General features: G+C 38.2%; 1 protein-coding gene across 9 annotated transcripts in view; it reads left to right on the top strand.

Annotated features, from left to right (window-relative positions):
• cobl (cordon-bleu WH2 repeat protein) overlaps positions 1–26,250 on the top strand; it is a 76,911-nt gene that overhangs the window by 34,746 nt on the left and 15,915 nt on the right. For 5 of the 9 annotated variants that reach the window (XM_065246228.2, XM_065246227.2, XM_073811670.1 and 2 more), the window contains 3 exons: positions 77–154; positions 8,705–8,869; positions 18,193–18,673. In XM_065246228.2, the coding sequence (XP_065102300.2) occupies positions 77–154; positions 8,705–8,869; positions 18,193–18,673 (724 nt within the window). The remainder of the gene's footprint in view (positions 1–76; positions 155–8,704; positions 8,870–18,192; positions 18,674–26,250) is intronic. The other 4 variants (XM_065246232.2, XM_065246231.2, XM_065246229.2 and 1 more) reach the window with 1 other exon arrangement.

Below are 26,250 nucleotides of genomic sequence, written 5' to 3'. Positions count from 1 at the left end.
CTATATGTGGTGAACTGCATGGTTATGTGAATATTATGAGAGTGTTTGGCATGCTGGTGTTACATTCCCATTTCAGACTGGAGATCAGTCCTCTGAGGACATGGACAGTCTTGATGGTGAGAGTGTTGTTGACAATGCAGATACTAATATGAATGTAAGTACTAACCTGTTAACTTGACTGTCCCTTACTAATACACTCTTATCTCTTCATCTCCCAGACTCATTCTTCTAAGTAATGATGCATTCACCAATCTTTTGTTCAGAGCGTGTCATTTTCTTGTGTTACCTTTTGTGGTATATAGGTTAACAATAGGTTTTTATAACATCAGCAGTTTTATTTTAATTTAGATACTTCCGGTGGTGGATGCTGATTGGCCAATGCAGAGTTTGGCTGTGGTCAACTATATAATATATAATAACTGCAGTATGGATTACTTTGAACTTTATCCTATCCCAGCTTAATATTCAGAAACAGCTTTAGTATTAACACCTCTAAAAGTAAAGAATAAAGTATAAACACCAATTTATATTAGCTGTGAAACATTTACTACTCCATAAACAGGGTTTCACTAGTCTTAGCTTCAGACATGAGTCACGTCCACGGACGGTTGGCTGAACATCTGATGCATGTGACTTGCTTATCTGGAAACGCTTCAACAGCTTCAAAGTCATCTTCTGGTTGAATTATACAGGATATCCATTCTACCTTGAAACAACACAAAGCCGAAAAGTATGCAAGGTTCACTGCATAAAATCTTTAAAGACATACAAGAGTTTTTGAATGATTGAGTTTTGCTTGATGCAATTAATGAAATCTAAAAGAGAGATCTTTTTTTTAGAGAGAAATCTAAATATGTTTGTCAAAGTCATTTTTTCCATGACTAAGATGAGACGATGACGAGACTAGATGTCCAAACACGCTGACTAAAACTAAATTAACGTGCATAATTGTTGACAAATAAAGAAAAAAAGTAAAATGTTTTGCATAATATATAAACTAAGATAAAATCTCTCTTCATTTTCGTCTACAAGCCTATACTATAAACTAGTGATAAAATATTCAGCTGTTATGTTAAACCTTTAAAATACATTGAATGAGTTTGTGCTCTTGATCAAGTTAGTACAGGTCTCATACTCCTGTTGCTGCCAACCTGTGGCTAAAACACAAAACTACCTCGAGCAAGAACAGATAGCGACCATGAACGAGTGCTGACATCATTTGTGAATGTGTCTCTTAAATCAGAAAACCACACACGTTTAACATTTAAGTTGCATTCAACAATAATCATTCAACAAGTGTATTTTGTCAGGTGATTATGACATTAAACCAATATTTGAGATGTGTGAAACATTATTTGACTGAAATGGTTATCAGAAATAAGCTCAGAAATAATTTATTTAAAAAGACAAAAATGTTTTAATTAAACTTGACTAAGCTATATTGAGTTTTATTTTGACTAAAACTAGACCTAAATGATGAGACTTTTAGTCGACTAAAAACTAACAAGGACATTTGGCACAAAACGAAGACTAAATAAAAAAAATAGGTGACAAAATTAACATTAGTATGCGAATGAATGATTTACTGGTTGCATTTACTCATAAAGCCTTTGGGCAGTCCTTGGCCATCCTTGAAAAAACAATTAACTCTTTCCCTACCAGCGTTTAAAAAAAAAAAGTTGCCAGCCAGCGCCAGCATTTTTCATGATTTTCACAAAAGTTTAATGCCTTCCAGAAAATGTTCTTCTTTAAATATATAAACAAACAATATATCAGATGAAAGAACAGACCCTCTGCTTTCAAACAAAAAAAAACCTGTTTCATCCTACCTTCATTAGTTCTCCTGTAATCACCTCTCAAACATGGGTAGGTTTCTTCAAAAACACCCAATTTTGAGCAAAAAGCTGAGATAATTCCATTTTTGTGAAGGACTTTTGATAGAGATCCCATTCAGAGCGATCTTTAAAACATACACAGAGTTCTTTCTCTTACACGTGAGGCGCTACTTCCGGTTTGTATAAGTTGCGGAAGTGCGGTATTGCGGAAAGACGGAAAATCTCGTCATTGGCGGGGAAGCGTTTTCTCTTAATTGACGAGATATCTCGTCAATGGCGGCAAAAGAGTTAATTAATTATAATTAAATTAGAAATAAAATATAAATACATCACTTGCTAAAATATGTATTTTATTTGTTTAATCTAAATGTCATGTGACCTTTACACAACACTACAATTTATTAAAAAACTAAGAACTTATGCAACATCGATAGATATGTTTTATGTACCAAAAAAGAAAAATACCAAATAAAGGTCCATTGATAACGCAATATCACTCGAGTAGGAATGTGAAATGGCTCTATATCAGCACAGCTGGAGGTAATCCCACACACATGCAATTTTCTTTTATTGATACATAAACATATCTGTCCATTCTGCATGAGTTCTCAGTTTTATCTGGGCTGCGTTCAGCCCCGACAAAACGATGCACAACGTTTATTAAACAGAAACGGTGATGCATTGAACTCCCTGTTGTGATGACGCAAGAGATGCAACTACGGTAGCTGAGAGGCCATTCTATGTGTTCTTTTGTAAATGTTTCTGAAGCCTGATGAAATCGTTATAAATGTGTGTTTAATACTGTAAAATACCCTCGATGTTACAGTCACTGACCTTGCCGTCCAGAATGAAAGACAACATTCCAACTTGAACCCATTGAGCGAGCTGTCTCTTTACTACCGCGTGGTTTTATACATCTTGCCGCTGATTGGGCCGACATTTCTGACACACCCACCAAAAAAGAGAAAACGCTTCTAAAACCTGTTGCATTCCGTTGCACACCGTTTCCAGGAAACATGTCGTTCAACCCGGAAACCGTAGCAAAACGTTGCGCACCGGTGTGAGATTGAACGTGCCCCTGATGTATTGAAGTACTTCTAGTGTTGTGTAATGGTCACATGACATTCAATAGATAACTATTATGTAGACATAATAACTGTTTTTCAATATTACTGTTTCTGGGTCACAAAATGAAGCTTTAGGGGGGTTCATACTTGTAGTTTGGTTCTTTTTAGAACCTAAAGATAACGAATTGGTCGACTTTGATGATGATTTTTATGCGAATGAACATCCACAACAAGAATGCTGCATGTTAGAGCAAACTTGCTCATTTTATGTGTATTTACCTGGAGGTATTATTATCAGCTCAGATCTCATGAAGATATAATCACTTAAAATTTTAAAAACCTAAGCATTTTGTGTGTTTTTCCACCTAATGTTAATGAGGCTCTTTACACTTCTTTGTTGCTCCACCTTTTTGCATACACCTTTCATCTGGCTGTAAATCACGTCATTATCAGGGTCGTGTCTTGTGATATCACATCATCTCTGGTCCACATTGAGGGGCAACTTTCTGATCTCACTGATGAAGCCAATATGGAAGTGACTTAAACTGCAATTCATCGACTGGCCACTAGAGCAAGTCAATTCCCATAGACCCCAATGTTAAAATGCCCAACTTTACAGTAGAAAAGAATATGTTTACAGCCAGGTACAAAAAGTGTTTTTGGTCTATATAGCTAATTTTGCCCTTCATTACAACTGTGAGGGGGGTGAATGTTTTTGTAACTCATCCGTTTAAATAATATTAAGCCTTAAAGTTCTGCATAATTAATTGCGTGGCCACTTGAGTGACGGGTGAACTGCCACTACTGTCACTAGAATCGAGCTAGGCGGGCGTAGTTTCAGCAATCAGCCACCTCAGCTTCACCCACGTCCCGCCTCTTTACCCATTTTCGGGTATCCACGAGTGATGCGCGGCCAAGATGGCGACGGCAGGCACCGCCTACTTTAAGCTTTAAAAAAGCTCTTCACAAACCTATGGGTGACGACACGGACACTACATCCATATTTTTTTACAGTCTATGGTCCACATGCATTCACATCAGTCAAACCGCACCAGAGTTTGTATGGAAGCTGACCAGGACCTACCTTTTCAGCGGCCTCAGTTTGCTTGTTTGGTGCACTCCAAAGTTCGTGTGGCAGCGTTCACATTTACTCAAATGAACCGCACCAACTGAGAAATCGCACCAGAGTTTGTTTAAATCGAAACAAATAACACATATTTATAAACATTAGGGATGCACCGATAGGATTTTTTTGGGCCGATACCGATTTAAACAGACAACTTCTGGCTGATACCGATGCCGATACGACTTGTATACAATCCTATACAGTTGGTCTATTAGCTAGTTTATTTCTGCATCAAATTATTTTTACTGAACATGGATTGGATCTAATTAACATTTAACTGACCAACATAATAAGAGAGGCACAAATTAAGCTAAAACAAATATAATAAGACTGCATGACAACCTTCAAAGGTGGTTTTTGCTATTCAGTATTTATTTTATTAACAACATTAACTATTTTTTTTTTACATATAATGGATTTCTTTATGCAGTTAATTAATAAACAATTGGTATCAGCCTTTCTCGTGCTATTGCCGATATGCCGATGGTTTCAAATTCATCAAAAATCGGCCGATAAATATCGGCGGCCGATACATCGGTGCATCACTAATGAACATGTCATAAGGGAATATGGCATATGGATGATCACTTTACCCATTGATTCACTACCTAGGGAACTGTTTGGAAAACATGGAAAGTCTTAGGGGACATATCATGAAAATCTGACTTTTTCCATGTTTGCTATAATTTGGTCCCCAGTGCTTCTATAAACTTAAAAAATGTGCAAAAGATTAACCCAGTAACTTAGTTTTGATAAACCATTCTCTGCAAGCATGTGAAAAATTGGTAATTGAAATTTGGCTCCCCTTGTGATGTCAGAAGGAGATAATACCGCCCCTTATCTTGTGAAATGTCCCCTCTAAAAACAGTGTTTGCGCAATTATTTAAATATTATTACTTATAAATTACGGAAATATTTACTTCAGGGGGTACTTCAAGTAGGTCAAGAGCGTTCAGTTGAGAAAAAGGTTTGAAAACCCCTGTACTAGATAATACCACTAGGTGGCAGTAATTGTCAGGGCAAAGCACGAGAGCACACAGCATGCTTGACATGTTACAGTTTTGTCTAATTAACTATTTTATCATGTGATTACATTACTTATTCATTTTTCTTTCAAATCACAATCCTATTATAGTCTTCTTACAAATGAAAACTTTCACCTAATCAATTCAAATAATTTAGGTGAATGATTTTGCTCACTTTCTTTCTTTTCAAGTTCTCTGCAGCTCCTTCATTACTTGCTCCTCATGTGACACTTTTGTGATCACCTCCTATAGCAACTACACAAAAACACACACACAGAACCTGGCAGAGATCTTATTTCCACACCCAAACTGCTCCGAACATCTCCCTTCTCTTCTCCAAAAAACACATCGTGTTCCCGAACAGACTCGCGCACGTGCACCGAACCGCATGGACGTTTAATTCATTTCAAACGTGCCAGGGTTTTTTCAGTTTCTGATTTACCCAGCCAAACGTCCCACTGCCTTATTTTTAAAGGGCTCATCCCTGTTATGGGTGCTCTGGCTGTAATTACACAAGTTCAGGTGAAGGTTATATAAAACCTCATCACAGACAACACCAAGAGGCATTCAACACATCGGAGAAAGCGATTTCCCATTATGTAACGTGCTAATACCGGTAGCCATTCCTATATTGAACATTCCGTTCTTTAATATGAGAAGACAAACGCTGAACTTTTAGCACCGGGCTTGTGTAGTCTAATGACAGCGGTCGTGATAGAGAGCTGTGATTTATTTTGTCTTGCTGCTCTTCCAGGTGTCAGAATGTTTGTTTGTGTGTTCATGCCATGGTGTCTGGTTTGAATCATCTTTGTTTGTCTTTGTTTGTCACAATTTCTTCTCCAGTCATAGTGTAAGACTGCATATTATCTTTCCTCTCGCTGTCTGTCCTTCCTTCCAGCCGACAGCTGAACTCTCACTCAAACACACAGGCAGATCCTGTGTCTTTCTGGCAGTGTTTATCAGATCTCTCTACTGTCTCTTAAAGGAGCATGCCCCCTCTTTACACATGTTTGTGTGTGTGTTATTCCTAGTCCCCACTTACATGACTATAGGTACTGCTCAGTGACAGCAAATTGTTCAAACACAACAACAACTTGTTGCAAATGTAAGTGATCTGCATCTTCTGGTCGCCAGCTAGTTCCAGACTAACGGTGTGTGCACACCAAAAGTGAAGTGAATATGCAAACTCGTGTGAATGTAAACAGTGCTCTCCTCCATTCTGTGATTCAAGCGGAAATAAATCTGTCAATAAACGTGTCATGCAATTTTTCCACTCAAGTGGAAATTTTGACTTGGAAGATGCGTATGAGGTAAATATTACGTGTTCACTGCAATTGGGTTGCCCAGTTCACATCATTGCATTAACTCTATATGCAATCTTCTTGCTAAAATAAAGAAATTTGCTCAAAGCAGATGAAATTCATTCATAAAGTGTGCATCAGGCATTAGGACAACTCTGGGACATGCTGTATCATTGTACCCCCATGTTGTCTGAATTTTGTGATATTTATTCAAAGGAACACAAAAGGGGAATTTTCAGTAGCTGCAGAACATGACATCTGCAGGGTGGGGTTGGATCCAGATACAGGGGGCGGGGTTGGATTCAGATACAGGGGGCGTGGTTGGACTGAAATCCAAGGGGCGGCATAGGACTCAAATCCAGGGGACGGGGTAGGACTCAAATCCAGGGGGCGGCGTTGGATTCAGATCCAAGGTGCCGGGTTGGACTCGGATCCGAGTGTGGAGATCGATCACTTTCTACTGCATTTTGATTGGTCGGCAGTCTTACCACAAGACACACGTCATACATGTTGGTGCGTTACCATTTCTGCATTGAGTCGTAACTAAATTCCGCTACTCTTTTGACGGAAAAACAAACTTTACTTCATATGACTACAATAAAAGTAATGCCTTAAGTGTGAAATGTAATGTTTTGGAGTAAAAGCAAACAATAACACTATTTTCTGTTCTATGAGTAATCTTACCAAGCACAGTTTAATACCATAAAAATATGCATACTTTAATAAGATATAAGACATGTTATTTAGAAATTAATAAACTGAATATTCATCTTATATGGACTTTGAACTTGTTTTTAACACATCTTTGCTTACAGTCATTCGGAAACATTTCAAACATTTACTTTCTTCACAAATGTGCTACTAAAACATATCAAATAAAAAATGTGTGTCTATATTTGAAGAGTTTCGTTGCAAAACGAGATAACTCAGTTTTTTAAATTTTTTCAGAAATCTTGTTTTTTGGTTGTGCATTCCAATTAATATCAATTTAACTGCAATTGGTTTGTTTTTATTTTAACCTTCATAACTTAAAAAAACAGCTAAGTAGCACCATAAATCAAAATAATAACATAATAATAAACATGTTTTGACAAAATATTTAAAAACGGATTTATCTCGTTTTGCAACGAAACTCTTCATATTTACTTGTACAGCAACTAGCCATGTAATAATACAGCCATCCGGGTTGTTGCCGCAAATTAATCCCTTCAGTGAAATCCCCCTGTCGGGATTCTGCCTAACGTGTCCCTTACCTCCCCTTATGCTGCGTACACACCAAACACAAAGCATCACGTTTCCCCCTTTAGATTACTTGTGGTATACAACTTTGTGTCATGCCAATTTTTTGCTTTGAGTTGAATATTTTCATTTTCACAAAGAAGCGTTTGAGACGAATAGTGCGTTTTCAGGGCAATAATGTCACCCTAATTCTCGTCATTCGCATCGCCCCACATGAGTTTGTGTCTATTCGCATCTTTATTCATGTCTATTCATGTCTATTGACTTTGGATGTAATCTAAATTTTTTAATTCGCTTTTGGTGTGTACGCCTCATAACACCTAACTGTAATCATTACTTACTAAATTATGAATCTTTCTTGACCACATTATTAATCAAACGTAGACATATATTGATAAGGGCAATTGCTGGCGACCACGGGTTGCAACTAATTCCAGGCTGCAACACCTTAAATATACTGGTTCATCTTGCGGAGCAAAGTACATAAAGTAGGAGGAGTTTGATCTAGGCCAAACCTTGCACACTTAATGTCGTGTTTTGCAGTGAGGACCATCTTAAAATGTTTGAGCTGCAATCTCTTCACACTGTTAAGGTGTACTATATATCTGACGACCTCCCCGTTGAAAGCATCTGTTTTATGGCATGTAAACGCAGGGTCATGGCCAGGGTTTTGCTCTCAGCCTCTTTCCGGGAGCAGGTTGTGACATTTCCAGCCCAAATGTTATTGATTTGCTGTCGTCTGTTAAACCTGCTGCCCTTTAACTGACATTAGAGTATTGGAGCTCCTCAGCGCTGAACTAACAATGGCCTACTGCCTTACCTGCCTCCCCCTGAGGGGCTAAACTCTGGATCCACTGCAGGACTATTGTTAGACACACAGGAGAAAATGTACTGTGTAATGTTGAACTAATGAGCTACAATGTGATACATAAGAGCTATTCTAAGCAAATAGTGTTATTTGTTCCAAAGGTTTTGTATTTAGTTCATACCCAACTTTAAAAATAATAGCTTTTTTTCTTTAAATGGCTGATCTCTACATGCAGAGAGACCAGCCTCTTCCAGTATGTGTATGATTTCTTTTCTCATTGCTTTCTCTTTGTGATTTGTTCAGGGTGTGTCATCAGTGGCAAGCGCCCCATGTATAGAGACCCGTCCCAGCACTTTGGGTCAGTCTCAGTCTGTGATGAACATCTCCAGGATGTCCCCAAAAGTGGAATTAAAGAAACGCCAGGCTCCAGCACCCCCGCCAGCACCCACACAGATGATGACATCACAGGTATGAAGCATGACAGGAAAGCATTACACAATGTGAATAATATTTCCTACTTAGTTCAATTAACTAGTATAAACATGAAAATGTTATATATAGCATCATGAGCCTTAAGCCTTAATAAGAGCCTGATGGCTGTGAAGGTTTGTTCACCTCATGTGCACCTCTATATGCCTGAGATGAGGATTATGAAATGGTTTTCTTTAAGAGGCTCGAGCAGGTTATTGACTCACCTCACCCTGATCCTCTTTTGACATCATCAGAGCCCACTGTGAGCTGAGCGCATTAAAATACCCAGCGCATGACACAGAGACCTTAAAAAACTTTTCACTCTTAATGTAATAAAGATTCTCCAGTGAGTTATTGTCTGAATACAATGGCTCTCACAGACATGATGTTTCATAAGCACATTAAGACCAACCAAGAGGGCCCCACTGTAAGTTCTGTAGTGCAATTTAATTGAAGTGCAATTATTTTGAAATCAGTAATGTTGTAATTTGATAACGTCCTAAAGGAATATAAACTGCAAATCCAACAAGTACCTAAATAAATAACATTATTAAAGTTATTTTAGGGCTCTTTTGCCTGTATTTAATTGACAGTATTAAAGGAGACGACAGGAAAGTACAGGGTGAAAAGAGGGGTATGGGACCTTGAGCCGGGATTCGAACTCAGGTCGCCGGAAGTGCGTCTGCAACATATGTCGGAGCACTGTCTGCTACACCATCGGCTCTGACCTATTATCTTTATGGAAAAACTACCTTAAAATTGTTGGGTTGTCGAAATAAATTGCACAATTACCAAAAGGTTCAGTAGCGTGTAATATAGACTAATGTATACATTAAATTCTAACTATATACATTAAATTTAAATCCTTGCATATAAGAAAACTCTAGAAAGCTCAAACATATGTGATTCAATGGCTCTGTTGTGCTTACTGACACGGTGGCCTCTTAAGACGTGTTTGCTGGATTTATGACTGAGTAGGCATTGCTGAGAAGCTCTAATGTTACCTGGAATGATGTGATAAAAATAAGATGAGCAAAACAAGGAAGCGTGGTATTGACGCAAGACCAGGCTGTTTACCTCTTTCTTTCTCTCACATTCATTAGGAGGGAAACATTGTGTTTTGTGTCTGCTAAAACAAACCGCCTATGAAAGTTTGTTTGTTTGTTTGTTTGTTTGTTTTGGTGTGTGAATGTCTTTCTGTGGATACCTTTTTGTAAATAGAACAAAGTTGCAAACAGTTGCCATATATTTACATTGTGTTGCAGCATGAGGACAGGACTTTGATAAAGCAAAATCAATATTGCCTAGTGGTAGATATACAGGGTTAACACAAGTCATACGAAATTCTGGAATATTATGGAATTTTAAAAGGTATGTTTCAGATATTGAATTTTTATTAAATGTTATATTTTTTTCCAAATCATGGAATATCAGGGATTTTTTAGTTTCCATTGATCAAAACTTATTACATAGCTCGTTGGAAAGCTTGATTCTGGTTGGACATTCGTGACATTTGCAGGTTTGTTTTCCCAGATAACTAATAACACTGTACCCGGATGCTGCAAATCATTTTGACAGGTACCGTTTAATATTACGCCAAAAATAAATATGTATTTTAAAGGGGACATTTCAAAATACTTTTTTAAGATGTCAAATAAAACTTTGATGACAAACAATAATTCATGTTTCTTACCTTACTTATAAGGTAAATAGCGGTGTGATACGCATGATAATGTACAGGCAGCAGTTGGGATACAAGCTTTGCATCAGGTCCTTATCACACTGTCTGGGCTTATTTCTGCCTCTATATTGTCCCTTATGTAATCCCCTGGTTAAGGGTGTACTCACACTATCCAAACCAAACCGCGACTGGTTACGTTTGACCCCCAAAGCCTGGTTCGTTTGACTAGTGTGATCGCTCCGTAACGCTCCCAGGCGCGGATTGGTTAACGCGCCCCGGCCGGGTTGCAGAGGTGGGCTGGAGTGCGGTTCAGTTGTGCTCAGGCGCGGAAGGCCGTGGTGTGAGCGCAATCGTGCCTGAGCGCGATTCAAAAGGTGAAGACGTCAATTGTGAGACCACTCACCTTCATCTGCCTCCGTAAAAACCTTTTGATGTGCGCAGCAGGGTTACGTGAATGTCCGAGCTGCACACGTGACAGATCAACTAAGCAATATGATGGCGTGTGAGAGGGCTGTCTGTAATCACGCACCAAATGACTCCGAATAAAAAACACAGACTTATCATTACGGTGGGTTCCAGTGTTAAGAGAGCACTTTACTTTCTGCTTTTTTCAAAACAATCACATCTTAATGACGAAAGCACGCCCAGGCTCGGATCGATAAAAGTACAGTGTGAGTGTGTGCATCTAGGGGAATAGGAGGGGTGACAAGTTTGGTTTGGATAATGTGAGTGCGCCCTAAGTTGTGATGCAAGGAATGATGTTTCCGGGTCCAGGGCTCCACTGATTTCAAGTGAGACTAGAATCTAAACAGCCGTTGATTGGCATTGTTTACTCATTTCAGGCATTTAAGCTGATTTTTTGTGTGCACTACATTATCCAGGCTTACTGCATCCCAGACATAGGTCATGGAAATGAATTTTTATAGTCAGTACAATTCAAGAAATGAATTTGGCTTAAGCCCTATTAGGATGGGATTAGTTTTATGGGGGTAGATGAAGTAATGCAACTTTACCACAGGACGTCTGTAATATTGATGGCCAATTCGCACAGGATTTAAAACCTCAGTAAAACATTCAGAAGTGGGAGGGGTAACTCGATTACACACCGCCGTAACCTCCCTCAATGTCACATGCACTTAACCTTGCTTCCTGATATCAAAATGCAAACCGGGTGTGCCTCATAAGTCTTGAAAAGTGAAGCCTCTGGCTCTTTGATCGCCCCCTGGTGGCTGGCTGCAGTACAAGTCATAAACCCCGCCCTCTCCATTCAAACGAATGGGACTCTGCTCTAAATAAAAAAATATTTACACTTCCAATAAAAGTTTCCAAAAGATGGTTTTGGTCCTTTCAAGTAGTTGTTATCACGGTGATATATGTTCAAGTCTTTATTATTGTGGTAAGTTTCATTTAAACTTTTAATTTGAAACGGGGCGTGACGTTATGATTGGCGTGGTTGAATTGGTCACGCGGGCGTTTGGGTGGAAGTTTGATACCGCGGCTCCGCCTCTGGCTCCACGGACGATTCCTTCTGCGCATGCCTTGGCTCCAAACTGACGTTTTTACGTAACATGGCGGCGACCGTGGTCGGTCATTTTTGGCTTCAATTCATTACAATGGTGGGAGGCGACGTCACGTCGTCCATCTTTTTTTACAGTCTATGGTGTAAACACACAACACGGCACCAATGATAAATACTTGAAATTGGACCAGGGAAGAAACAATGTGTTTAATTTCAGTTTTTGGAGAATGTCAGTTTCTGAAACATTTCTGTGCCTCTGAGAAGTGATTTTGACCATTTTTTTTAAAGATCTGTGTCTTCATATATGCAGGAAAAAGCTTAAGGGTTTGCCACTGACTTGTTCAACCGCCTAGAACAGTGAATGCTGCTTTAAGCGCTTCCATATTTGAAAAACGTGCACAACGTCGAAATATTTACTTGTATATTTAAAGCTGGTCTATTCGCACAGGATTAGTATTACTTGAGGTTATTTCTCCAAACCTTTTTACCTTTTAAGGTAAAAGTTGCCGTAATCTTTACTGACATTGTCCGTAATGATTACTGACATGAAGCATTCGGACGGGACTAAAAATACTGAGACGCTCTAAAAATTGTTTCACCTCACCTCTCTATGTAAAACTAATTCAGTCCAAATGGGGCTTTAGAGTGGAAACCCTGGATATAACAATAATATATTTTTTTATAAAAACATCTTGATATATACAAATATTGTTAGATGTACATTTCAGATTAGATTTTTCATGGCAATTGAAATCCTTAATTTAAGGCAGATTCTTGTTACAAATACCCTGGTCAAACAAACAGGGTCACCAAGTCTTGCATCTACATGTATTTACTTTTCTCTTCCAACAAAACCTCTTTTGACACTAACTTAGTGTTTATTTGATTCTGCAAATGTGACTAATTTCAACTCGCTTGTCATCTATACTTATATAACTGTGTATCGCATGTTGATGGTTTGTATCCCGGTCTGTGATTATGCAAGGAGAGGCTGTGGTTTGTGTGTGTCGAGCCATGTGTGTGGTCCCACTATAGAGATGGTGTAAATTGAATGACCAGGGGACAGGACGGAGTAATTAAATAGTTCAGGCTTTTAGAGAAACCCCTCACTGTACGTCACCGGCCCAGCATTCCACAGGATTAAAGCTAAAGGGGAGAGACGAGGGACTCGGCTTTAATATACTTTAATATATGCTTGACAACAAAAACAGCATGAGTTCAACTTATTCGAGATAGCATGGAAAGAGACAAAAAGGTGCAAGAGGTGTGACAGTTTAGGCAGCTATGTATGAAAGTCACTCTCAGTTTTTTTCACAACAAAATAAGAAAAGAACCAAATGAAAATTCTTTATTTTTATAAATAAATGAAGGCACTGGCCATGATGAAGAATTACAGACCAGCATGAATTTCTTTTTGTCCAGGTTGGGTTCTGCTGGTTTGGCTAGTGGTTATGCAGGTGTAAGTAAAACTTTGAATATCTTGAACCATGTGTTTTATGGAGGAGCTATATGACTATATGCATCATCATTGCATTAGACTGGAATTAGTGGTCATCCAATATATCTCTTTGGACAATATAACGGCTGATATTGGGATTTTTAAAGCCATTCTCATTGACATATAGGGCCCTATCTTGCACCCAGCGCAATTGACTTTGTCAGTGATTCATGTATCATTCGTATTTTGCACCGGCGCACAGCGGGTTTTTCCCGTCACAGACGCACGTTGGCAAACTAGGGAATGAACTTGCGCTCCCTGGGCGGTTCAGCGCAAAAAAAGAGGCGTGTTCTGGCGCAAACCATCCCTGATGCCATTTTGCAGTTTCAAAAAACAATTGCGCCACTGACCAGAAAAAAAAGTTTAAAGTCAGTGGCGCGTTGCGCGTTGTTCATTATGCTATTTTAAGGGTGCATGCTTGACCATAATGTATGGGTGCACAACGCGCACACACTTTGCTTATCTAATCTACACAGATGCAACAGTTATTTTTGCAAATCATAAAATGTTACACTTAAAAATATTAATACACGAGATAAGGGGAATCATAGTGGTGAGCATTGTAGTTTTTATTTACTGTGTGGCTGCGTTAAAAAATTATCATGCAAATAACGATTAAAATATTTTCATAAGTTTGTTGTGTGGCTGTATTACGTTTATTTTATGTAAATAATAATTAAAATGTTTTCATAAGAAACCTTAATGTATATGAACTTGATTTGTAAGAGTACTTTGGGGTTGGACCTTGCTTGCGTTTCTTGGGTCCGATTTCAAAGCCCCCAAACCCTTTCAGTGGTGAGGGTGGACTCAGCGATGTCCTCTGCTGGTGTCAGGTGCTGTGTAGAGGCAGATCCACCTCCCGTTACACGGCGTGCCCGATTTATGCTGGCAAGCTTGGGATTCCCCCATCTCCTGACATCATTGTAGTGCTTGGTGCAACGATGGGGATGCCAGCTGATGAGACTGTGGCTATTTCCTCTCTCGCCCCTGGTTAACCTACGCTGATTTGGGCGGGTTTCTCCCATCCCCATACAAAACAGCTTCTCTGTCTTTGACTGCTCTTACAAGAACGTCGGTCTCCTCGGCTGTGAACCGCTCCTGGCGTGCGCCTGGTAAATCCGTCATAATAATAGCAACCCGCCATGGAACTTGAGCCCTTGCGTTTAAAGGGAATGTTGGATAGCGTTCTGATTGGTTTATTTGACGTTACTCCCAAACCACACCTATGAATAATGAACCTACTTCAGACCAACCCCTTATTGATTTGCGCCCGGCGCAAGAGTTATTTCTCACGCCGGGAAAATAGCAACAGCGCCCAAGATCCGCCCACAAACTCACTTGCGCGTTGCGCTTCGCACTTGCGTTTCAGATCGTTAAAATAGGGCACATACTGTATGTTCTGTTTTTGCTGTCAGACATTAAAACAAGTAGAAAGTAGTAAATAATGTCAAAATGTTAATTGACATCGTCTGATCATCATCATTATACACCTACGTTAAGGAACAGTGCTTTTGGCCGTATTACTGTATTTGTCTAATGCATCGCACTCCATCTGGATAACAAACGATGTTCATATTTGTCCACGTCCGCATTACGATGCATTTATGAATCAATTTTTCCCCCACCCCTATGTACCTGTACTGTACCATAGACCACATGCAACCTAGATTTTTGGCAAAATCTTTACCTCCACCAGATTATGACACCTGTCAAAATTTCCCACGAAATATGCAGATTTGTGTGCGTGGACCTTTTTATCTTGAGGACACTGTGTTCCTGTGTTTCCAGCTCTGAGCCTAAAGAGAATCACTGAAGTAGATCGACTTTAGAGAGGAATGATTGGTCGACCTGTGGTGTAACGTTACCCAGTGGCCTTGTATGACTGCGGCCCGCACAGCCTGTAATTAAGCACTCTGTAGACCATTTTGCAAGATGTAAACAACACTGATCCAGAAACACTTCCTGTTTCAGTTTGTGATTGTTTTCTTTATTTCACATACTGTATATTTTAAAGATGTTTGTTTAACTTTTTGATTCAATTCAATATATTTGGTTGGTTGTATTTTATCCCAATGTTTATCCCAATGTTATGTAGGTATGTAGTTTTAAAAGTGCTTCTGGACCAGTGTTGTTTACATCTTGCAAAATGGTCTATCCTGCATTCTGCATTAAAGCTTTAACATGCTGACATCATACATTGTCCTGCCCTGTTGTGGATTAAAGGTCAGAGGTACATGCAAATGAACATTATATTTATTTACCGAATAGGAGAACAGATATTTAAATGTAGAAAGTGAAGTCTACATGCAACAAGGTGTCTGCGTGTATTAAGACGTGTATTGGTCATTCGGATCACGAGTGGATAAATAGACACATGCCCATTCGCATCTTAATACCAGTTGTTAACAATGCTATTGACTATTTGGGTTCACCTCATGTCATGCATGTAGTGTAATAGTGGGCGGTATCAACCAAGTCGCCACCATTGTTTTCACTCAAGCCGCTTAAACTGCAACATTTGATTTTAAAGAGCAAAACATAAACAAGGGGGAAACGCATGTCAAACAAATGTACAGATGATGCTGACCCACTTTTTTTTTGTCCTCATATCTCATGTGAATACGAGATTCATTAAACGTTTCTCTGAACTCTGACCCACATTTCAGCATGGATGTATTACGGACCAATATGGTTTGTTTTTGATTTTACACTTCATGCATGGAATTAAACTGGAATTGGGCCTGTCAGGCTGGTTGCTGACATGCCAAAGCATGCTGGTTCATGTACAGGAGATTTTCTGGCAGTGTTATGTTTTTAAACAGATAAACTGTACTGTTCGCAGCTTCATGAATGACTCTCATTGTTTGCATCCGACCAACCTGCCCATCTGTACAAAGTGCATTGATTTTACAGACAGTAAAATGAAAGCTCACGTACTAGCAGATGAGACAGGACGTGGGCTTTATCCTGCATCTAAATTTTATGTATAATATACATTATATAATATAATGCAAGCCTTTCTTCCTAGACTTCTTGAATCTTGTCAGACCTCTGGAATCTGTAACACCGGAGTTTCTGTCCCTTCTGGCACATTTTGAAATTTGATGGAAATTGTGCTGCAGGGCTGTGATTTACTTCTCACCATGTAGGTTTAAACCAATGCTTTAGAAACAACTTGTGCTGATGCGATGAAGTAAAGATATGAGTTGATTCAACCTTTACTCTACATTTCTCTTATGCAATATTGCCTGTCTTAAAATGAACACCTGCAGTTAAACAACTTGAGTTAACAATACTTGCTCTAATATTTCCTACAAACTCAACCATCTCTGTCCTGTCATGTATTTTATGTATGTTCATTTGCAACTCATACTTAGCTTTTCACTACATACTATTTAGTTATTTATTTACTGTTAATATTCAAGATACACCACTTACTGTAATACATCAAAAAAATTATAAAATGAGAAAAATTGAATTTCATTAAAAGTTCATTATAGGAAAAGTTCACCCAAAAATAATTTACTCAAATTATAACTTATTTCAGCCTTCCCACGGGGCCTTGAAATCCATGAAAGTTTGTGAATCTGGGGGGGGGGGGGGAATTCAAGGCCCTGGGAAGTTTTTGAAAATATACATACATAGATACAGGTCATTGAAAGTGCTTCAATCTATTTTATGCAAGAAGATTTCTGGAAAAAAATCCATATAATTCCCTGTGTAGTGTAGGATAAAATCATAAAATTCTAGACTTTTTAACCACATGTGCTAAATGTGTTAGTTTTAAATGCTTATGATCTGTATGCAAATGTTAATTCATACCAAAATGCTTTTTTGCATAGTTATTTTTGACACATGAAAACGTCTCGGGTTACGTATGTAACTGTTGTTACCTGAGAAGGGAACGAGACACTGTGTCTCCCTTGCAATAACCCTGCGTCTCTTGGACGCCGTCTTTGGCAATATTTCAGATAGCGATATACTTCCTGGCTCCCGCGTCACCCTGTCTTTGTCGTTAAGCCTCACCATTGGTTGAATTTGATATACACATTCAGACGCGCTTACCACTGGAGGCGTCCCCAAAGTGTCACTGCAGTGACGCGGCGCAAGTTCCCTCGAAAGGAAACTGTAAAAATGTATCTTAAAAGGTAACATGATGTAACTTTGCTCTCACTTGAAATGTGTGCCCACATTTAGTCCTTGAATTTGAGGGTATTGGACCTGGAAAGTCCTTGAAAGGTCCTTGATTTTGAAGTAAACTAAGGTGTGGGAACCCTGTTATTTACTCATTATTTATTAAATTCTCATTTTATATTTATTCATTATATTTTTTATTTGTTCTGCTGAACATAACGTAAGATATTTGCAAGGAAGTAGAAAACAGGAGCACCATTAACTTCCATAGTAGGAAAAACAAACTATGGAAGTCAATGGTGCTCAATAACACGTTTTTACAAACCTACTTCCTTTATGTTCAGCAGAACAAAGAAACAACAGGTTTGTAACTTGATGGTGATTAAATTATGACAGAATTTTATTTTGGGGTGAACTATCCCTTTCAGTTCATTAAAGTAATTTTCAAACCTTAACACTTTCTCTTTTTTCTGTCCTCGCATAACCAGTTAAAGAAGCGCAAGGCTCCAGCACCACCGCCCACCCCGACCCCCAGTACACCTGAGCCAGATTGCTCGACGCTATTGTATGCTGCGCCCATGCAGGCCCCCAGGATCCCTGTGCCGGCAGAAAGGACCCTGGTGGCAGTCACCACACCTTCGGCCGACGACTCCGTGTCTGATCTGAGTCACAGTATTGAGGATTCAGAACCGGCCGGGTCCATCTGCAGTAGCTCCAGTGGTGATGATGCAGCTGCAGGTTCCAGCTGCAGCAGTCTGGCAGAGGAACCTGTGGCACATCGGGTTCAGGTGATAGCTGAGTACACCCCATCTAAACCACAGGCTGAACCTGTACCTAAACACAAAGAAGAACCATCACCCAAAATCACGAGACAGGAGGAACCAGGTCCCAGTCCCACACTGGAAGAGACGGATTCAGTGAGGGAGCAAAAACTGGAGGAGATGGAGAATAACCGCAACAGTGGAATAGGTAACGTAACCATGTCTTTATTAAAATAATACATGAAATGTTTTGAGACTTACGCATTGGCCACTTTGAAATAGAGGGTAATGTGTGATCACTGTGGCTTTTAAAAAACAGTGCTTAACATAGTGACACTGGCTAAACCAATGGTGTAGGTTTAGAGCAGGTCTGCATTAAGACATTTTTATGATTAGCAGTTTGTGTCAATATGTACTTTATCTGTTCCTACCCTTTAGGCCGAAAACATGTTAGTTCAAGGCTAAATCAGTTTAATATTGTGAATAAAGACTGGAGGACTAATTTCCATGTTCAGCTCCAGGCTAACTGATTTTTGAAAGCATAGCATGCCAGCTCCAGGCCAACATGTTCCCGTTAATACACACACAACAGTTTCCAACCTGCAAATACAATCCCATTTCCCAAAAGTTTCATTAACGGGATTATCACAGTCACAGTATGGAGTATGATGATTTCACAGGAATATGTTGATGATCATGCTAACAGTGAATCCTGCTGCTTTTCGGCAGAGACAAGTTTGAGAAATGTGGTTATTGTGGAAAAGAAACACGTTTAACCTTGTAGACTGCCAAAGTTGCATAATTCATCATAATGCTCTGATTGTTTCAACCCTTTATTTGGAGGGGATCAAAAATGACAGCACATATCTGATTTCATCACATCTATTCTTTGACAAATCTGTTCATCTAATTGTTGTGGGTCAACAACTGTGCACAATATTTGTCTTTACAGAACTATTCAATTTAACACATTTAATAAATGGATCTGTCTGTTTATCCTTTTAAGGATAAAAGCATTTAACATTAAAGAACAGTAAAATTGCTTGCATCAGCGAAGGAGGACAGGCCATTTATTGATCATACTGCAAACCATGGCATGTGCTAGGCATTTTTCCAGTCATTTACATGATAAAAGCAACAATTGATATCTTAAACATAAAATATTTCTCCTTCTGTAGTTCCTTCTTTCACTGATAACAGGGGAAATGTATTTAGATTTTAGTTGTTTATCATGAAAGTAAGAGTAAACACATGTCTTACTGTAATTGATGAGAGCTTTTCATCTGTTAGCTGCTGAGCTAGCACTGCTGATCTCGATTTCCAGGCTAAGTGCCCAGCCTCCTTTTAAAAAAAACAAGTGTTGCTTTTCTTTAAACCCCTGCTTACTTCAAGTAAATCTCCACAGGAGAGGGACATGATAATGAGTAAACATTAAGACCTCACACAGCCACAAGTGTTCCTCTATTCATGTTATTTCTGCATTCAATATGTATACTAATGTGTACATAGATCTTATTAGCAGACCATACCAATCTCTAAACGTATATCAAGTTAAAATGCAGCTGTTTTGAATCAGTTTTTAATTATTTATGCTCAGTTGTGCTTTGTGGATATGTACAGTTCATTGTCTACTGAGAAATGTTTACAATTCCCGTTTGTTTCAAAGTGATCCTCTAGTATGTTTCTCATGTGTGCTTCATGTTTACATTGGAAGTTTGAGGCTTTACTTTTTGAACTTGTGCAACACAAGAACAGAATGCTTAAGCAAACATCATATTTCTATTTTAAGGAACATTTAGGGAGAAATTAATTGAGGACATGTTTTAAGAAATTGAGCTAAAACATCCCAAAACCAGCACAGGAGAGTTATTGGCTCAGTGTTTTTGTTTTCAACCCAAGACAAATCTAATGTTTATTTATTCATAGGAGTGTTTGGTAATTAGCCCAATATTCAAGTGGTTACTGCAAAGTAAAAATAAAAAAGTTATTTATACATCCAAAAAACAAGCTATAGAAAAAAATCCTATAGAGATGAGATAGGCATAGATGAATAATAAGAGTTCTGTACATGGTAATGACTTTGTGAGCCTCAAATGCGTTTGTTTCCTCATTTTTATGTAAACGTTGTGCATGCAAAACACTGCTGGAAAACAGGCCAAACTTAACATAACACCAACTGTGACATTACAGTCGTAATGTGCACCCCAACATTAAATATTAAATTAAGTTCAAAGTTGTTAAAATGCTAAGAACTAAGTGACTGCTGAGTTAGCGTTATATGTTAGTTAGCGCTTTATGCTAGCGTTTAGGTTGAAGTTCTATTTTTAACTTTACAGTTACGTTTTGCAGGTCCATACTAAAAAAAGCCCCACAAACTTACCCCTCAGAAATGTCCATTCACAATCTCCCAAAAAAATTTTGTCTGATACAGGCTCAAACATAAGGTATGTTTACTAATGTGAGCTACTGGCATGAGCCTCAGAGCAGAGGAATCAGAGCAGAGCTCAATATTATTATTCATGACCCTTTTAACTCTTTCACCGCCAGCGTTTTTTAAAAAAAGTCGCCAGCCAGCGCCAGCTTTTTTCATGATTTTCACCAAAGTTTAATGCCTTCCAGAAAATGTTCTTCTTTAAATATATAAACATACAATATACCAAATGAAAGAACTGACCCTCTGCTTTCAAAAAAAAAAAAAAAAAAACACGTTTCATCCTACCTTCAGTGGTTCTTTTGTAATCAGCTTTTGAATATGGGTAGGTTTCTGCAAAAACACCACATTTTGAGCAAAAAGCAGAGATAATTCAATTTTTGTCACGGACTTTTCATAGAGATCCCATTCAGAGCGATCTTTAAAACATACACAGACATGCAGCCGCTTGCCATAGGGCAATACTTCCGGGTTTAAAAAGTGGATAAAAGCGGTATTGCCGGAAGACGGAAAATCTCGTCATTGGCGGGGAAGCGTTTTACGAAATATCTTGTAAATGGCGGTGAAAGAGTTAAATAGGGTAAAAATAGACCATTTCATTCAAAAGACAAATCCTTGGGTTTAACATTCTATTTCAATGCATTCTTTGGCACCTTTAACACAGCACTTAAACATTTCTCAATATATACAATACCATTCACTCTGCTTTAGAGCCACGTGTAGAAACATTTCTTCTTGTAATAAATCATATTGTGTTATAACATATAATGTACTCTACACAAATGCTAACCGTCAGTCGCTATCAAAACTAAGACCGAACCCAGTGCAAGAAGTGTCCCGGGTCACATCCTGCCCTCCTCTTTCTTCTATGGAAAACTCACACAATCATTTACAGACAGCCCCTCGGTGTACATCCCAGACATTTCAATTCAATTTGAAAACTGTCCAGATCATCTCTGCTTTTTTATCTAATGCTGTTTTATCCATTTTTGGTCATTCTCTTTATGAATGTATAGCTTTGTTCTTCATTTCCCTTCCTCCGTCACTCAGTCTGTGTTTACATTTGCCTATAATACGTGTGCCTTGTGTGTTTGCACAAAGTTTTTCTGCGAAAGCAGAGCTATGACAGTTTCACAAGTCCCTGGTTTAGATTGTCCTTGCTTTGACAGGCTTAGAAGAAAGATCTTAATCAATTCCTATGTGCTCTATAAATCTCGTTGAGGGAATGTGACGGCAAACCACTTAATATAAAGCATGTGTAAGAATTCAAATGAACAAGGTTGAACTTTTGTTTGGATTAAAATGAGTCATTGTGTTGAGGAACAGAACTCTGAACAGGTTGGATATGTTTTTACAAACACTGTAAGTGTTTGGCGTAGTTGCATCATTTAGCACCCTGCCCTTACGTCCTTGAGTTTCACTGACACATTGGCTGATGGTCTAGTTGTGGCCAGGAATTGGTGTCACACTGATTGCTATACTCTTTCAAATGAAGACAAGCAGAACTATAAAACATAACTGTCAGTTGTGAAGACTATCTAAATACTGTCAATAACGTTACATAAAAGGGTGATAGATTGTAGGATCTAAGCCAGTGAAAGATTAACTATGTCAAAGATGTTAGATCCTGAGATATATCAAAGATTGGTACACCGTAACAAGATTGTAGCAGGGTTCAAAGGGATAGTTCACCCAAAAATGAAATTTCTATCATCATTCTCTCTCCCACTTTCTTTATTCTGATGAACGCCATATAAAATATTTTGATAAGTGATAGTAATCACATAGTAGCTGGTTCCATAATAATAAAAACAAATACAATGGAAGTCTATGCGTACTGTCAACTGTGTGGTTACCATCACATATCTTATTTTGTGTTCAACAAAGAAACTCTTTGATCAACATGAGGTTGAGTAAATGATGAAAGAAATGTCATATTTGGGTGAACTATCTCTGTAATGTACATCTGTTTTATCACACAGTAAAAAAGATTTGTTGGTTCAACTTAAAAAAGGAAGTAACCTGTCTGCCTTACATTTTTGTGTTAATTCAACTTAACTTTGTCAGCTGATACATTTAAGTTGAATGAACTAAACATTTTAATCCAGCCAGGTAACTTACTATTTTAAGTTAAACTAACAAATCTTTTTACAGTGCAGAGAACTGGGAAACATTACATATTGTGTATGTGTGCATGTTTTGGATATTTAAAATGTTTGCTATAAAATGTATTCCCAAATGTAATTTACAGTTGAATCATTTGTCAAGAGTGTTTGTTAAAAGAGTTTATTTTCTAAAGGTCTACTGTACATGGTTAAAACCATCCGTGGCTAAAGAAATAATATTGTTCATAATTAGGGTTTGAAATTAACACCTGCCAAGTGCGAGTAAAAATCAGCTGTGGCAGGTAACGGCGTAAAATCATTAGCCGACATGGGGGGTTACTTTTTAAAAATTGTTCAATTGTTAATTTCTTTGTAATGCTGCATACACACCAAATGCGAAGAATCGCGTTTTTTGCTCTAGATTACTTGTGGGATTTGACTTCGTTAACACATGCGAGAGAGAGGCGCTGGATGACATGCTGGATTTATAACACAAAACGAAATGACAGAAACGGAATGCAGGACACTAATCGAATTACCTCGATTATCTTATTTTTGCAATCAAAATGTGAACAAATCAAAATTTAAATTGAAAAACAATGAATTGCACAGTCCTACTTTGTATGTAATCTACTTGTTTAAATCATTGAATTAGCAATTGGTTTGTACGTCGCATAAAGCTCATGTAAGCCAAATCTGCACAGTTTTAGCAAATACTTAAATTGTCATCATGATATAGACGGTTTCAGCAGTAACAACATAAATAAGCGGCTTTCATGGTCAACACGTAACTTCCGGAAAACTCTGCTGAGATAAATAACAATAAAGTACTTTAAACTTAGTTTATTTATAAAACAAGCAAAATAAACAACACTTAGGCTACGTTCACGCTGCAGGACTTGATGCTCAATTCCGATTTTTTGAAAACAATATATTTTTTTGCAAGGCCATTTACATTTCCAATTAAATGCGACCTTTTGTGATCTCCTGTGTGAACGTGAAATGACCCAGAAGTGACCAGCATGCGCAGAAGAGTACTCAACGGTCAACAACGTTACTTGTTGTTTGTGGAAGTAGCTAACGTTCCCGCCTACTTCAACGCAGAATTATGACGTTTGTGGCATATCAATGACGTACAGGTCGGATACATGTGGCCTGGCCCTTTAGACTGAGGTCGCATTTCAAAAGATCGGATACGTATCGGATTCATGACCACATACCCTAGTGGCCTGGGTCACATTTGAAAAGATCGGATTTGTGTCGTTCAGACTGTCATGAAAAGATCAGATACAGGTCGCATATGGGAAAAAAAATCGGAATTGGGTCGTTTCAGTCTGCAGTGTGAACGAAGCCATAGATTACCAATACATTTGTTAATTACGAGTTCAGTTTAGCAACTAGTCAGACCATTTAAAAAAACTGAAACCGGACATAAAGTTCGGACCAGACGCGTATCGCGTCACCGAACGTGCGTCTGATGAAACCATCTATACTAAATACAGATGCCGCATCTGCGCATCTCTGGCTAACTAAGATTTCACCACTGATATTTATTAGTAAACAGTTTTGGTAAAAAGGACAAGTGTGAAAAAGGAATGGAAAAAATGGCAGGATGACAGAATTATGTCTGAAAAATATGCATTTTGGATTTTATAAAAAATTGGTTAATCTTGTCATTTTATTCTTTATTTTTTGCTAGTAGAAGTTCTGCATGGCCAATAACTTTTTGTGTAAAAAAAATAAATTTTGTAGCCAAATTGGCTGGTGAGTGAAACAGTTAATTTCAAACCCTGTTCGTCAGACAATATTTGCTTTTTTCCTCTCTTTTTTCCTTTGCAGTCTACTGCTGTGCACCTGTGTCTCTGCGCTCTGGACGCCATTGAACTTCTTTTCCTTCACTTTCCCCTTCCATCATCCTTTGCCTGATGGGTTTCTACTCTTCTGCTTCATCTTGCTGTTCTCTCTATATGTTAATCACTGAAGCTTGTTTCAAGCCAACACGTGAGACTTAAGACCTTATTTATTTGTCTGTAAATAAACTCATTTTTGTATTGCAACTCGATTAGAAACTGGGTTTGTGAAGAGAAGCTTAAAGCAGGTATCAGACCTGGAGCGCAGCTCTTTATTTAAGAGGCTTAGATTGACCTTTGGAAATGGTTGGAGGGATATTAAAGCATGTGATGTAATGTTCACAGGTCAGTGACGGTTTTCAAATCTATGCACACAGGTTATGTAAGAAAAACATGTTTTGTTTTACACCTGTTGCATGCTGGTTTGTTTCAGAAGTAAAAGGTATGTTTGTTTAAATTCATTACCTGCTCTTTTGGTACCATTGTGTTTATCAATGTGTTTATGGGTAGGTAAACACTGATTTACTGTATGATAGGGTACAAGAAATAAATTGAGATTAATATTGTTCTTGTTTACACATGCTCAGCTTTTGATTTAGCTTAAATGAAGTTTGATTTATAGATCAACACTTCTGAGTTTTGCGGACTTTTGATGGACTATGTGCACTTTGTTTGACAAAAGCTTTGTGTTTGATTACAAGGGTCTGTGTGAGTCTTTATTAAATGATTTGATCTAATATGTCCACCCTGGATCTTCTAAGTCTGCTTTTTATTTTGATTACGCTTGGAGTCAAATCTTTTGTAGGTTTGGGAGTCGGAAATCGATTCCAATTGTAGAATCGGTTCCTTAAAATCAGGAATTCCTAATATAGACGGTTTCAGCAGAAACAACATAATAAATTGGACTAAATGGTAGTTTTCCACATAGAATCAATAACAAGTCATTTTACAGTAGTTTATTTCTGATAACACGGGATATAAATGACAAGTAAATGACCTTCATCCATATATCATATCTAATGCATATCAACTACTACACTGAGCTAATGTTAATGTGTAAAATGATTGTATACAATGTGAGCTACAAGTCCTTGAATTCTTACCTGGCTGCCAAACCTCTCCACACAGTTGTGATCCATGCTCATCGTCTCCTCTCGTCATAAGAAAACCAAAACATTTTATGGGGATTCTTATATACTTATTAAGCTGGACTTGTTTCTTAGTGGCTGATATTAATATCTCAAAAACAGGGCTCAGCATGGCCAGTATATTGGTTTATCACTATAATGCAAAAATATTTATGAGTACATACTCAGCATAGTCTTTATCAATAGATTACTGACTGATAGCTGACTGAACTGTGAACTAAATTGTAATTCTGATAATTCAGAGGATTTTC

The sequence above is a fragment of the Paramisgurnus dabryanus genome, chromosome 13 (assembly GCF_030506205.2).
Source record: "Paramisgurnus dabryanus chromosome 13, PD_genome_1.1, whole genome shotgun sequence".
Lineage (NCBI taxonomy): Eukaryota > Metazoa > Chordata > Actinopteri > Cypriniformes > Cobitidae > Paramisgurnus > Paramisgurnus dabryanus.
Note: the sequence above shows the minus strand (reverse complement) of the source record. Positions and strands in the feature narration are given on the sequence as shown.